The following is a 16163-nucleotide window of genomic DNA, read 5'->3' on the forward strand; positions in this document are numbered from 1 at the left end:
AGAGAGCATCTGCAATCCTTTAGATGACAGAGTGTCTGCAATTCTTTAGAGAAGTAGAGAGAGAGACCATCTGCAAACCGAGAAGGAGAGAGTCTGCAATTCTTCATAGAGATAGAGAGAGAGCATCTTTGATCCTTCAGAGAGAGTGAGAGAGCATCTGCAATCCTTTAGAGAAGGAGAGAGAGAGTCTGCAATTCTTGATAGAGATAGAGAGCATCTGTGATCCTTCAGAGAGAATGAGAGAGCATCTGCAATCCTTTAGAGAAGGAGATAGTCTGCAATCCTTCAGAGAGATAGAGATAGAGCATCTGCGATCCTTCAGAGAGAACAACGGGAGGCTGCAATAGGGAGGAAAGGCTCCAAACTTTGAGAGAAAGGAAAGCTAAATAGGTTTGCTAGCTAACAAATGAAATTACTCCATGTTTTGTTCACTAGCATTTGTTTTACTAGCATCCCATTCTCTTTAGAACATTAGCATATTCCTATATTGGATATGTCCCATCTGATCGGTTGCCCTGACGAGCTGAACGTGAGTTACATATCGATCTGTAATGAGTGTGAATGATGTGCATGACTCTGTTGAATATGAACATGATTTTTATTCATTTGAATAACAACACAGTTGAAATGACATCACATGATTGATGACTTAATGACAAAAACAAAGCAATATAAAATGGCTGAATGGCATGAATACTGTACATACCCACACACACAATGAAATGCTTAACAACAACATACCTTTAGATACCTGAAGACTAACATGCGAAAAATGGGATGTGTAAAATTTATACTGTTCATTAACCAAAAGGATGGCTGTATCCTTTATTATAAATTTATTTAATACTTTTGTATAGAGTGACATTAGCTAACTAGCAAATCAGTTAACTGTCAGATACCCCTCAATGTAATACTACCACATACACACACGACAGTAATGACGATGATGATTATGTTTGGTGTAACTTGTCTGTGTGTTCCGTTGTTGTTGTATTGTTGTGCGAGTGTGTGTTCGGCGTATGTAGCGATTCCAGAATTAGCATCGTACTCTCTGATTTCTGGTCATTGTCGGTATGCGATGTATCTTGTGTACATTTAGTCGTGTGTGTCGGTGTGCGGACAGGCAGCTGCAGACGCAGTTTCTTCCAGAAGTGAGAGGTGAGCGAGGCAGACTTGTCTCCCTCCCATCGGACGAGCGCTAGAGCGATACGTGCTCGGCGCAGCTCTTTCACGCACTTGTGCATGTTCCGTTTGTGACTCCCGTCGCTTGTCGCACGAGTCGGTTTAAACTGGACCAGCACCAGCCTCACGCTGCCTCCCCGCAGCATGGCGGACACACCCGCCCGAACCTCCAGGAGAGCCTGGGCATCCCGAAACGCACTGCATGCACTCAGTATGACCAGCAAACGCCGACTACGGCTGACGAATTGCAGAGTCTCCTCGGTTACGGCTACACACACACACGCACACGATATTGCAGAGATAAATATGATAACGGCAAACTCATTAAACACACTTTCTCATGCAAGTTTGTGTACTGAAGGTTGTGTACTCACTTCCACCTGGCAGACTGTCTCTGTCGAATATACACACTGTGTAGCCAAACTCCGCCTCCAGCACGTGCCTCAGCGTTGCCATGACAAACTCCTCCTCCTCAGTGTTGCGTGCGTACGAGATGTACACATCGTACTCCTTATCATCTACACACACACACACACACACACACACGCAAAATCTTACAGTGTACCATAAGGTATGAAGTGAGTAGGGAATTTGGTTCAGAAAACATCCACAGTAGAATCTCAACAACTGTTCCATGTATCACTGATTCTGCTGTGTGTGTGTGTGTGTGTGTGTGTGTGTTACCGGTGTCTCTCTCGTCCGTGCCGAACCAGGAGCGATAGAGAAGGTGGACCTCGAGCCAGAACACGCGATACAACACAAAGAGCAACAACGCGAGAACCAGAGTCACACCGAGACCACAGCCGAGCTCTACAGACGGAATGTACACTACACACACACACACACACACACACACACACACATTTTTAAAAAGTGGCATGTCGATAAATCCAGCTCACAATTATTACATAATGAACATAAAATGTCATGTTATACGTGTTTGTTTTTAAATGTTGACAGAACATGGGACTGAAACATTGTGACCTGGCATATGAGGACCTGAACGTCCCATTCCAGATTTAGTCCCCTTTTTTGCTGTTATAATGCGCTCCACTCTCTCTTCTGGGAAGGCTTTCTACTAGATTTTTGGGCGTGGCTGTGGAGGTCTGTGGTGGTCATTCGGCTACAAGAGCGTTAATGAGGTTGATATGGTGAGGAGACTCCAGTTACAGTTCATCCCAAAGGTGATGAATCAATAGGGTTGAGGTCAGGGATCTGTGCAGGACACTCGAGATCTTCCACCTTCTTCCAACCACTTTGTGTCCCCACTGGAACATGTTTGGGCCTCTTAGTTCTTAGGGGAATTGTAACGCCAGAGCGTACAGAGATGTTCAACAGTATACTATAGTTGTTAACTTCTAACAGTTTGGGGAGGAACCACATACAGGTCTTTATGGTCAGGTGTCCACATACTTTATGCCACATAATGTACTTGGGTATAGTAGGGCTTGCTTGGCAGTGGAAAAAGCAACAACATGGAGGATTATGGGTAATTTGCTGAGCTGTGCTACACCGTCCAGTGGAAAAGCGCTAAAGGATTTTGGGAAAATAAGGAGCTTTTTATTGGGGAACTTTGGGAGATTGGGGAATATGTGTGTGTGTGTGTGTGTGTGTGTGTGTTTACCCTCCTCCTTCAGCGTGGCGGCTCTACTGTCGAATCCTTTGCTGTTCTGAACAGAGCAGCGAAACTCTTTGTGCAGATCTTCTTCTTTAAACGGTGACACGGTCAACACTCTCTCCACATTACGGTCACCATAATCATCTAGCAGCACCCTGCACACACGCACACACACACACACACACACCTCAGTTTTTGCTTGGTAATTCTGTGTGCTTGCGTGTGTGTGTGTGTGTGTGTGTGTACTTGGCTGCAGATGAGGTGTATCGAGGCTCAGAGAGTTCCTCCAGCGTCTTGTTGTTGACACTCCACCACAGCTGCAGCTCCTCATCATCAAGGTACGGTAGGAACACGCGGCAGGAAAACTTTGCGTTCTTGCCTGTAGGGTTACCACAGAAACGCACCCCTTAGCAAACTGCACCAACAGGTGGAGTCATCACGCTTTTGCTAGCTTCCGTCAATCATTAATGGCACTGCCATATTGGAAAGTATAGCATTTCAATGGTATCACTGATCGCGAGCACGAGGATGGACAATTCCCGAACGAGGCTGAGAGTGACCAATCAAAGCTATACGAATATGCATCTTATTCCCGCCCCCTATTAATACATGAAAGATTTATTTAGCACATTGTCCTGTTGGGGTCAAGATTGCCTACATAGAGGGACCATGATTGAGACTCACCCACACTGACAGTGTAAAGCTCATCATCAGCTGGATTCAATATCTTTGGCTCTTTGGGCCCAATGTTTGCTGTTCTCACACACACACACACACACAAAGAAAAAGAGAGAGACACACATAAGTATCGTTCTGTTTTAGCATTAGAGAGTTAGCATACCTAGGCTGAGTGCAGTACAGTACAGTGTAAAACATCAGATAAGTTGTTTAAGACAGACAGGAAGATGAATGATTGCAGCATTTATATTAGTGTATTTGAGTGTGTGTGTATTGAGTCATACACACGGCTCTGAGGGTGATGGTATGCGTGTAGTTGAGTGTGTGTCCATTGCTCTGGTAGGTGATGACGCAGGTGTAAGGGCCGGCGTAAAAAACGAACATCTGATTGATCATCAGCTCGCCACCGTGCATTTCCCTGAAGCCGCCATCAAAGTCAATGTCACTCTTACAGTTCTACACACACACACACACACACACACACACACACAGACAGAGAGACACACAGCGTTGTCATAGTAATAAAGTCCTGACCTTAAAAATGATATCACCACATTATCACAATACTGGTACTGATACGATGGTAAATAGTGAAACCCTTAATCTCTTAATCTCTGCACTAAACACCACGGTATCACACTAAACACTACCACACTAAACACTACAGTACCGCACTAAACACCATGGTATAGCACTAAACACTACCGCACTGAACACCATGGTATCGCACTAAACACTACCGCACTAAACACTACGGTATCACATTAAACACTACAGTACCGCACTAAACACCACAGTATAGCATTAAACATTACCGTACTAAACCCCACGGTATCACACTAAACACCATGGTATCGCACTAAACACTACAGTATCGAACTAAACACTACCGCACTAAACACCACGGTATCGCACTAATCATCACAGTATCGCACTAAACACTACCGCACTAAACACTACCGCACTAAACACCATGGTATCGCACACTAAACACTACCGCACTAAACACCACGGTATTGCACTAAACACCACGGTATCGCACTAAACACCACGGTATCGCACTAAACACTACCGCACTAAACACCACGGTATCGCACTAAACACTACGGTATCACACTAAACACCATGGTATCGCACTAAACACTACAGTATCGAACTAAACACTACCGCACTAAACACCATGGTATCGCACACTAAACACTACCGCACTAAACATCACGGTATCGCACTAAACACTACCGCACTAAACACCATGGTATCGCACATTAAACACTACTGTACTAAACACCACGGTATCGCACTAAACATCACGGTATCGCATTAAACATCATGGTATCGCACTAAACACTACCGCACTAAACACCATGGTATCGCACACTAAACACTACCGCGCCAACCACCACTTTATTGCACTAAACACCACTGCACTAAACACCATGGTATCACACTAAACACCACGGTATCGCACTAAACACTACCGCACTAAACACCACGGTATCGCACTAAACACCACGGTATTGCACACTAAACACCACCGCACTAAACACCACGGTATCACACTAAACACCACGGTATCGCACTAAACACCACGGTATCGCACTAACACCACTTTATTGCACTAAACACTACTGCACTAAACACCATGGTATCGCACTAAAGACTACTGCACTAAACACCATGGTATCGCACTAAAGACTACCGCACTAAACACCACGGTATCACACTAAACACCACGGTATCGCACTAAACACCACGGTATCGCACTAAACACTACTGCACTAAACACCACGGTATCGCACTAAACACTACTGCACTAAACACCATGGTATCGCACTAAACACTACCGCACTAAACACCACGGTATCGCACTAAAGACTACCGCACTAAACACAACGGTATAGCACTAAACACTACTGCACTAAACACTATCGCACTAAACATCACGGTATCGCACTAAACATCACGGTATCGCACTAAACACTACCGCACTAAACACCACGGTATCGCACTAAACATTACCGCACTAAACACCACGGTATCGCACTAAACACCACGGTATTGCACACTAAACACCACCGCACTAAACACCACGGTATCACACTAAACACCACGGTATCGCACTAAACACCACCGCACTAAACACCACGGTATCGCACTAAACACCATGGTATTGCACTAAACACCACGGTATCGCACTAAACACCACTTTATTGCACTAAACACTACTGCACTAAACACCATGGTATCGCACTAAACACTACTGCACTAAACACTATGGTATCGCACTAAAGACTACCACACTAAACACAACGGTATAGCACTAAAGACTACCGCACTAAACACAACGGTATAGCACTAAAGACTACCGCACTAAACACCACAGTATCGCACTAAACACCACGGTATTGCACTAAACACTACCGCACTAAACAGCACAGTATCGCACTAAACACCATGGTATCGCACTAAACACTACAGTACCGCACTAAACACTACTGCACTAAACACCACGGTATCGCACTAAACACTACCGCACTAAACACCATGGTATCTCACTAAAGACTATCGCACTAAACACAACGGTATAGCACTAAACACCACGGTATCGCACGGTATCGCACTAAGCACTACAGCTAAACACCACAGTACCGCACTAAACACTACAGTACCGCACTAAACACTACAGCTAAACACCACAGTACCGCACTAGACACTACTGCACTAAATACTACAGTACTGCACTAAACACCACAGTCCTGCACTAAACACTACAGTACTGCATTAAACACTACAGTACCTTACTAAACACTACTGCACTAAACACTACAGTACTGCACTAAACACTACTGCATTAAATACTACAGTACAGCACTAAACACTACAGTATCATACTGTTGCTAGTAATTTGCCACTGCGATACTTTTTTGTATTGTATCCTGTACAACACACACACACACAAACTCACATGGTACCAGATGAGGTTGTACGTCTTGTTTGGCAGGTGCTGCACATTGGGACAGCGTAGTGTGTAGTTGCTCTGCAGTGGGACGGTGACATTACGGTGCAGTGTGTCGTCACAGTCACCCTTACGCTGAACCACGTCCAATCTCACACCGATCTTCACACACGATGACATGTTCCTGCACACACACGGACTACAGCATTATTATTTACGTTTATTAGTACGTGTGTACGCTTCTTCATCAGTTACGCCCATCTGTTAGCGTGTTTATGGTAGCCATGTTGTTCTGTAACATACAAATAAAGACTGTCAAGTTAGATATTTGTTACTAGGTGTGTGTGTGTGTGTACACCTGAGAATGCAGATGTACTCTCCTTTGTCCTGCATGCTGACCGGCTGTATCCACAGAGCATCTCTGTGTTTGACGAACGTCGGGAGGCTCAGGTCAACCGGCTCCTCCAGCTCGTGTGTGTGTCGGTACCAGAGCAGTGTGTGTCCCGTGCTCTGGATCTGAGCGTAGTTATACAACTTTGGGTGTGAGAAGAGTGGGCAGCGTATTCTCCCCGCTTCACCCTCATACACTCTCACCGTTTCCCTTTCATACACACCCCAGTTCACACATTGTGGCCCTGAAACACACACACACACACACACACATCAGGCTTGTGTGTGATGAGTGCTGGAAGCAGAGTGTACAGAATGAGCAATACCTACACCAAAATCAATACCACACTCTCATCCCTGACCTGGACATTTATTTGCACGCACACACACACACACACACACATGCACACACACACACGCACACATTAAATCAATATTTAAGCTATATAGGAAGTACTGAAAACTATTACAAAGTCCAAAATCAATTACAGTAATGTAAATTCACACACACACACACACACACACACACACACACATACACGTATATTGCTGCCTTGGTTTATCCTGGTATAGTGTGCATGCTAACGTCACCCCACATAATATAACTGATTTACAATTCTGCGTCAGGACAGAATATACGACACACACTCAGTATCCCTCTTCCCGCACGCGCGCACACACACACACACACACACACACACAAAGATCATCTGTGTTTCAGATGAACCACACTGCAATGCCGTATTCCGTTCCCCGGTCTGTTCGCTACACGCTGCACTATTTAGTGAGTGCGACATTTATTCAATTTTTTTAAAATTTTTTTTTACATTGTGTATAATCCTGCTACATAACCTCCATTTTATTCAATGCAAGTGAATATAAAAATCAGATAATGGTTCATTCTAAACTCTCACACTTTTACTCAAAAGCTAACTGAAAGCTATTCTCTGAAAGGTGTGAAGCCTTGTGTAAGAGTACACCACTTCCTGTTGTGGCGAATAGCCATAATCCCAGAAAAAGCAGTAAGTAAGTAAGTAAGTAAGTAATGTTATTTAGACTGCTCGAGTGTGCATATACTGTAATGTGAAAAACATTTGAATTTGTGTACAGTGGACGTTCTAGTGTAGTATAGGCATGGTATACACACGTACACCACGGAGCATTGATGATAACAGGTTTATGACCAACACTGACACACAAACGTTGACGCTGCTAAACCGGGTTGTTCCCTATCCTTATTATAGGGGAGTCTAAAATCAGACTAAAGGCAGGGGTGGACAATTCACTAGCCCTTGCATCTGGGACAAACAGATTCTTTATTATACCCTTCTCTTTATTGACTTTTAGTAATACAAAAGTTTTCACTTGTATATTTAAAAGTTAATGCACTTCATGGTGGCAAGATGCACCTTGATGCTGTAATTAACCACCTGGCTGACGGTAGAACAGTTTTGTACGCAGACGATCTTCTTGTACATGTCTCTGACCACGGGGTGGCGCAGCAAGGTCGTGTTGCCGCGTCAGAGCACAGGGTCCCAGGTTGGAACCGTTAGTGTCTTTGTCCTCCTCGTGTCAGTGGAGCTTTCCGCCGGATCCCCCCGGCTTCTGATAAACATTGCTTTTTTATGCTAAATTCCCCCTAGGCTCGAATGAGTGTGTGAATGTGTGTGGAATTCAATCCCATCCTACAACATGCCTAGAGCTTCTTGGATAGGATCCGGATGCGTTGATAAAAATAAATAAATAAATAAATAACACTTTCTGAAGAAGAATGAGTGAAGGTGGTCTACTAAGCCAATACTGTCGGTTTGCAGAATCAATTCCAATCGTTTTCAGTCTATCTATCTTTACATTTCCTAAGCAGATAAAATTGTGGCACCTTTTATTCGGAAAAAAGAATTACCCATGATTCAGCAGCCAAAAAGGTGTAAAGGTACAGACTTGCCCCATTTCCCAGTCATACTACTGGACAACCAGTAACCAAAAGTATCCTACTGTACCTGTTAGGGCTCAAATATCCAATCAGATAGCTGCAGTCCCTCTTCCTTATCTGCTCTGCTTTGTTCTCCTCTACCACTGATAATACTCCCCGACTGTCAAAACCCAATCGTCCACTCATAGTTTAAGAAACACTTTGGCTTGTCCTGTATGTCCGAGCTTATGCCAGTAGTCTTTATCCGTTTGTTCAGCAGCATTAGCAGATTGTTCTTTTGAAAGAATGGCCATTACAAATATCAAAAGCACTTTAGAAAGATGAGGTCCACCGATCTTATCGCATCTATTGGACCGCAGTTACGCCTAATTTTATTAAACTTCAAGAACCCCCATTGCTCTATTCTTGGCCATAGGACAAGAAGGGACATTAAGCAAATTCTTACATTTGAGGAAAAATTTACACGAGGTTCAAAGCAACCTTGGGCAGAGTCATAGTGTTACACCCACCTCATAGCAGTCTGATCTTCAAGTTCCAGGGGTTTCTACCATTGCTGGTACAGCAACTGCTCCATCCAAGAAGACCACAGCCCCCTGCAGGGGATGGTATGTTAACTAGAACCAACCACAAGAACAATCCTTCCTTCCCAGCAGGTCAGTTATATCAGGCTGACCCGAGAAAATTTGGTTGAAGTTCTGCTTAACGTACCACCCTCTGCAGGGTGTTGTGGTCTTGGATGGAGCAGTTGCCATACAAAAGTCTAGAACATCCTTTGAATTGGAGTAGATACCTCGAACCTCCAGAATTGTCTGAGGCGGTAAAACTGTTGCCTTGCTTTAAATTGCTTTTCTGAGCTCAGAAAATTATCAAGGACGCTTCCTACCCCAGGCACGGTCTGTTCAGGCTGCTGAGGTCAGGCAAATGCTTCTGCAGCCACATGGCTAAACAGAAAGGCTCAGAAGGAGGTTCTAGCCACAGGCCATCGGGATCTTGAAGTCCCATACGTCACGCAAGTCACTTTAGGGCACCTCATTTTAGTCTGCCCCCATCTGCAAACACACACATCCACTTGATTTCTCTCAGGCTTTGCACTAAGTGCATTGCACACCACGGTATATTGCACGTGGCTGTTTATTCCACTTCCGATGCGTGTTCCTGATACTGAAAAGATCATGTGTCAGCTAGTACACAACGTTCCACAAATCATCCCGATCACATCATGTGTGTAGCGCAGCAGGTGGTGGGATTCATCACAAGTATCACACACTATAGTTACAGCATCATGGCATACTGAAGTGCATTAAGATTAAACAAACATACCAAAAAAAAAGCTTTTGTTCTGCAGATAAGGAGCAGTATTTATTAAACCTACTTTCCCGCTGAAAATCTAATACCCCTGACAAAAAAAAATCTGCTTACATAACGTTTTAGCAACTTTACCTTAATAACCTTTTAACCATCGACTGCTAACTATACCTCCATGCCTTTCATATCAGATCATATCGAACTCCTAAACTCATTGCTGTGAGAAAATTTTGACCTTTGAACTCGTGAATAACAATCGACTGGTCCATTAACGTGGAATGATACGACTATTTATTAACATTAGTACTGAATAAGAGTTTGTGGTTTGGAACATGTCCACGCTGGAAAAGTGATGATATATGTTTAGCCTTTGTAGTGAATATGAAGTGTGGTTTGGGACACATCCACGGTGGAATAATGATGGCAGTTATTCAGCCTTTCTACTGAATAGGAAATGTGGTTTGGGGACACCTCCAGAATGAAATAAATGATGGTATTCATTAGCGGTGTAATGATGCGTTGTTACACGACGCAAGACAATTACACGATGTGCGTCATGGGAATGTGCGACTCACATTGTGTATATTAATTATGCATTGGCCGATAGCACCAGATCGCAATGACCAACAAGGATTATTAGTTATACGGTTACACAACCACATTATAACAGTTAGAAAGAGCTCTTCGGTAGCTTTGAAACGACACCACCCTGGTGCCTCTGTGATCTACCGTGCCCGATAAAGAGGCTGCAGAAGCCGGGCATTTTAGCCGACTTTGGAGCTCTATTTTCAGTTAAAATGATGCCTTAGGTGCTGCTACAGAGCTTAATACGTTTCAATCCATCACTGTCCCATGGGACTTTGCTTATACAGCCAAATTTCTTGGAGAATTTATACATGTATTTATTTTTAAGATACTGTAGTACATTTTGTTTACAATATTAAAACTGTTTGTAGCAACTTTTAACTTATTTAGTGTTTCATAGACCAAAGATGCACATTAGTTCAAAAATAATCAAATAAAATAAAAATTTAAAAGAAGTCTTTTCAGTCCAAATATTTCTTCATTCAAATTTTGTTAAAAATATTCTGAGAACTGAATCATGAATCTTGAAGCCAGTACCGTGAATCGATTTGTATCGTAACTGTAGTGTATCGTTACAGCCCTAGCATTTATTTAACCTGTGTGCTGAATAAGAATTTGTAGTTTTGGACACATCCAGAATGGAGTAATGATGGTATTTATTTAGCCTTTGTAGTGATTACACTATGAGGTTTGGGACACATCCAGAGTGTAAATGTGGTGGTATTTATTTAGCCTTTGTAGTGATTAGAAGGTGCGGTTTGGAACACACCCAGAATAGAATAATGATGGCTTTAATTAGTATTTGTAGTGAATAGAGAGTCGATCTGAGACCTTACTGAAACATTTTTGCGAGTATTCTAGACTTAAAGATGGAGAGAGGGAGGAGCCACATTTATCAAATTATCACATTTACTTATCAAAGCTCTTACCTGATTGGCTAGTGGGCAGGGCTCCTAACAGGGTGGCATGAACCACCCACATCAAGCAGAGGAATAGGAGAGCTGAGACGAACATCCTGAAGAGAAAGAGAGAGAGAGATAACATTAGAGGGACAGGGTTCATTGAGGTATGGATGATTTAATAAGAAAGACAGGGATCTCTCTCTTTCTGTGTGTGTGTGTGTGTGTGTGTGTGTGTGTGTGTGTGTGCCAGACAGTAATGGAAGATCCACTGAGAGGATGAGAGCAATGGGTCCCCTGTGTCGCCATGGCAGCATCCATCATCCCCCCCCCCCACACACACACGCATGCACGCACACAGAGGTGGTCAGTAAGTAAAGGATGTAGCAAATGAGGAAGTGATGGGGAAAGTGATGATGGAGGGAATGAGAAAGTAAGGAAATGATAAAAGGAGTAAAGGTGAATGGAATAATGATGAGGAAGTGAGGATGAAGGGAGCGAGCGAAGATGAAAGGAAGAAGTGAAGGGGACACACACACACACACACACACACACACACACACACACTCCTCCATAATGGTGTGCTATAATTTCACTGAAAAGCATTATGGGAAATCTGGAATGCCAATTATGCAAAAGCTACAAGACATTTAATTGATTCGAGTCAGACTGAAGCACTTAGGAGGCCACTTGTTTGTGGCACACACACACACACACACACTGATTAATCAAATTCTGTGCCTGATCAATAAGCTGCTCAATCTGAAAGGCAATTACACAGTGCGTACTAAACAGACACCCACACCCACACACACACACCACAACTCTAAACGTATACGACACTCATTACACCCGGTATTTAAGGAATAGAGAATCCATTCAAGATTCTTTTAGTAATTACAATAAACTGACAGGGTTGTTTATGTTGTTTTTTTTTTTTTTTAAACGTGGTGGTGGTAGCTTTACATTCAAACAGGTTCAAGTGGAAGCATGACTTTTTTCTGTGCCTCCGATTTCTTCCTTCCGGCTACACACTGAAAATGAAGTGGTCTCTCCGTTTATATTTGGATGAGGAAAAACAGATGACAAAAATCAAGCGTTAAACAAATTTGCTTGAATTATTTCTTATTTATCTGCCAAGTGCTGTTTAAATGGTCTGGGTATGGAAGCGTGCGATGTATTTCACAATCTCGTACATTACCTTCAGTCACAGTAAACACTAAATACGAGATAAATAGGCTACCGGATATATGCATCGATTTCCATTTGTTATAGCAGCCGTATTACTTTAAAAACATACAGATTTATTTACTTATTGTGTTCCATGCTAATATGGGGGAAAATAATCAGTGACGGGGTTGTGTGACGCGACCCACATCTCAGTGTGCTATTCCTCTTATATCACAGCAGTTACAATTTTTAATTCGCTTACAAATGACACGTCATACTTTTTTTTTTATCCATTTACGGTTACATTTAATGTCGTGGAACGTCCTCAGAAGTTCGAAACAGCCTTCTTCAGAAGACGATAAAAGAAATTTTTTTTAAAAGACACAGCTAGTCAACTTCTCTGTCCTGAGGAATTACCGACGCTGGTACTGGAGACTCCTTACACAAATTTTATTTTAAATAAACTCTTTTATTTTTTAAAGATCTCCTTCCAGAAAACTTCACCATATTTATGAGTATACCTTTTCTTTTGTCGAATAACAAACACGTGCTTTAGTTAAATATTAGGGAACATTGCAGATTGTACTGACATATGTGTGCGAGCACGCACACACATACGCACACACGTACGCACACACGTACGCACACACGTACGCACACACGTACGCACACACGTACGCACACACGTACGCACACACGTACGCACACACGTACGCACACATACACGCGCGCACATACACGACATCGGAAACGACACATTGGGCAATCTCTCTTAGGAAAGTAGTTGTGTGTTTCTCCAATCTCGCTCTCTCTCTCTCCTACAGAGGTGTTCATTATAATTAGCGTTAATAAATTAATTCATATTTACAGTTTGCATTAATTAAGCGCTTTTGCTTTAAAAAAATAAATAAAACACAGCACCGCATCATTATGTATAACAAACAGCACGCGACGTAATAATAATAATTAAAAAATAAATAATAAAGAGCTACTTAAACATACGCACACGCGCAAACCCTAGCGCGTGCCGGAGTCAATGCAGCGCGTCTTACCGGTTAACACGCTCCATTCACGGGCTCGCGCGTTTCGGTTCCGTGTCACGCGTTTCCTGAGTGGTTCTGGCTGTTCTGTTTAGTTCAGTGTGAACGGAAATGTCAGCTCCGTACCGTCAGGCTCCTCCTACGGAAAACCCCGTGCTGCACGAGACTGCAAATCCCACATTGCCCTGCAACGCGGAAGTCGCTGCTGTTATATACGTCGACGCGTCCGCCATTTTGCAAAGGGTTACATTCGATTGTACCTCAGAGAGAGAGGTACAGGATAACCGGAAAAAAAATGAATAGTGCTAACCACTAAGCCGCCGTATATATACCCCCCCCCCCCCATCCCCCAAAAACACCCTCAATTCATTATCACAATTTGGAAAATTGGAGTGTTTCAAGAGCTTTAAAAATTTGCTTTATTTATTTATTTATTTATTTATTTATTTATTTACTAAGCATTTGTTCCAGCTGATCGCTGAAACAAACCGTGCCCACCTTGATGAGGTAACAAGTGGGAGGCGAAATGACTCCCCAGGCCCACTCATAACTAAAATTACTTCTAGGTCAGGAACTCTTATATAACACTTCAGGCAACATGACATCGCCATGTTGCCAGTTGTAGTGCGTACAGCAATTATTTTTGGCCCAAAAACAAGGCTGAGTGGCAACGCTTCTTCACTGGCAACTCAACGCCCACTAAAATCCACAGCCAATCGCTTTATTATATTGCACTATGTTATTAATCCATCCATCCATCCATCTTCTACCGCTTACTCCTTTTCAGGGTCACGGGGAACCTGGAGCCTATCCCAGGATGCATCGGGCACGAGGCGGGGTACACCCTGGACAGGATGCCAGTCCATCACACCCATTCATACACTACGGACACTTTAGACATGCCAATCAGCCTACAGTGCATGTCTTTGGACTGGGGGAGGAAACCGGAGTAACTATGTTATTAATACTACTAATAATTCCTTAGATTTATACAGCACTTTTCTAGACACTCAACGCGCTTTATGTTGTAGGCTATGGAGGGGAGATCTTCTCAACCACCACTAGTGTGTAGCATCCACCTGGATGATGCGACGGCAGCCATATTGCACCAGAACGCCCACCACACACCAGCTATTAGTGGAGAGGAGAGAGAGTGATGTAACCAATTCAGAGATGGAGATTATTAGGGGGTCGTGATTGATAAGGGCTAATGGGGTTTTTAATGACTAAAGAGTCAGGACGGTGCTGTTTTTACAGTATAGCGTCCCCGTCAATATACTAGGGCATTAGGACACGCACAGACCACAGGGTGAGCGCCCCCTGCTGGCCTCACTATTACTACTTCCAGCAGCAACCTTAGTTTTCCCCAGGAGGTTTCCCATCCAGGTACTGGCCAGACTCAACCCTGGGAGATATGGCTCTGGCATTGTGATACTACTGCTATATCTCAGAGACTGTTAACTAACAATAGACATCAGTATTAGGCATTCATTTTCAGTCGAGTATTAATGTACTCAGGTGGATGTGGTAAATGTTTTCCTATTCCTACATATCCTATATCTCTCAGGCGCTGTTATGTAATAATAGATTTCTACAAGGCAGCTAGATAGTTTCACAACATTTTCTAATGAACTTCTGCATTTATTTATATTTTTGTCCCACAAGCTTCATATCTGTCATGCTGCTACGAGAGGTGGGGTTATACATGAAACACACATACACAGATTCATTCATTCATCTTCAGTAACCACTTTATCCTGGTCAGGGTCATGGTGGATCTGGAGACTATCCCGGGAATACAGGGCGCAAATCAGGGATATATCCATCACTGCGCATCTCAGACGCCACACCACAGAAGGCAGTATAAAGAAATATTCACAGACCAATATACATCTAAAAATATCACACACACACACTTTACCCAGGTCCTAGCTGTGATTTACTGTAAGCAGATCAGACCTAAGTCAGCAATATGTGTGTGTTAGAGTAATGGCTGAGTGTGATTGCAGGCCTCTATTTCATCACCAACAGTCATGCTGTTCCTCTTCCCACACGCACACACACACACACACACACACACACACACAGAGCGCTGTGATGTTAACAGCTTCTGTCAGGAGTTTTTATAACAGATGTGTTGCTCTCGAATACAGACTCTCTCTCTCTCTCTCTCTCTCTCTCTCATTCCCTTCCCTGTCCAACTCTCTTTCTCTGTCTCTCTCTCTCTCTCTCTCTCTCTCTAACTTTCTTTCGTCTCCTCTCCTGTTGCTTTGATACTAATAACAGATTGGGATCAGCTGCTAACATACCCACTGAACATATGTTATAATTAAGTCAATGGATGTAACAGCTGACAGAAAAATCAGTTCAGGAAGAAAACACTACACGGTATACTTTGATCTAATAA

General features: G+C 43.2%; 1 protein-coding gene across 1 annotated transcript; it reads right to left on the reverse strand.

Annotated features, from left to right (window-relative positions):
• Positions 1-560: 560 nt before the first annotated feature.
• LOC128621625 (interleukin-1 receptor accessory protein) lies at positions 561-13865 on the reverse strand. The gene is made up of 11 exons (XM_053647527.1): positions 13769-13865; positions 11577-11662; positions 6793-7069; positions 6444-6618; positions 3763-3934; positions 3485-3553; positions 3047-3179; positions 2807-2955; positions 1867-2010; positions 1557-1700; positions 561-1450 (listed from the first exon to the last, which is right to left on the reverse strand). The coding sequence occupies exons 1-11, from the start codon at positions 13783-13785 to the stop codon at positions 951-953; spliced, it is 1866 nt and encodes a 621-aa protein (XP_053503502.1). The 5' UTR covers positions 13786-13865; the 3' UTR covers positions 561-950.
• Positions 13866-16163: the final 2298 nt, after the last annotated feature.

The sequence above is a fragment of the Ictalurus furcatus genome, chromosome 17, assembly GCF_023375685.1.
Source record: "Ictalurus furcatus strain D&B chromosome 17, Billie_1.0, whole genome shotgun sequence".
Lineage (NCBI taxonomy): Eukaryota > Metazoa > Chordata > Actinopteri > Siluriformes > Ictaluridae > Ictalurus > Ictalurus furcatus.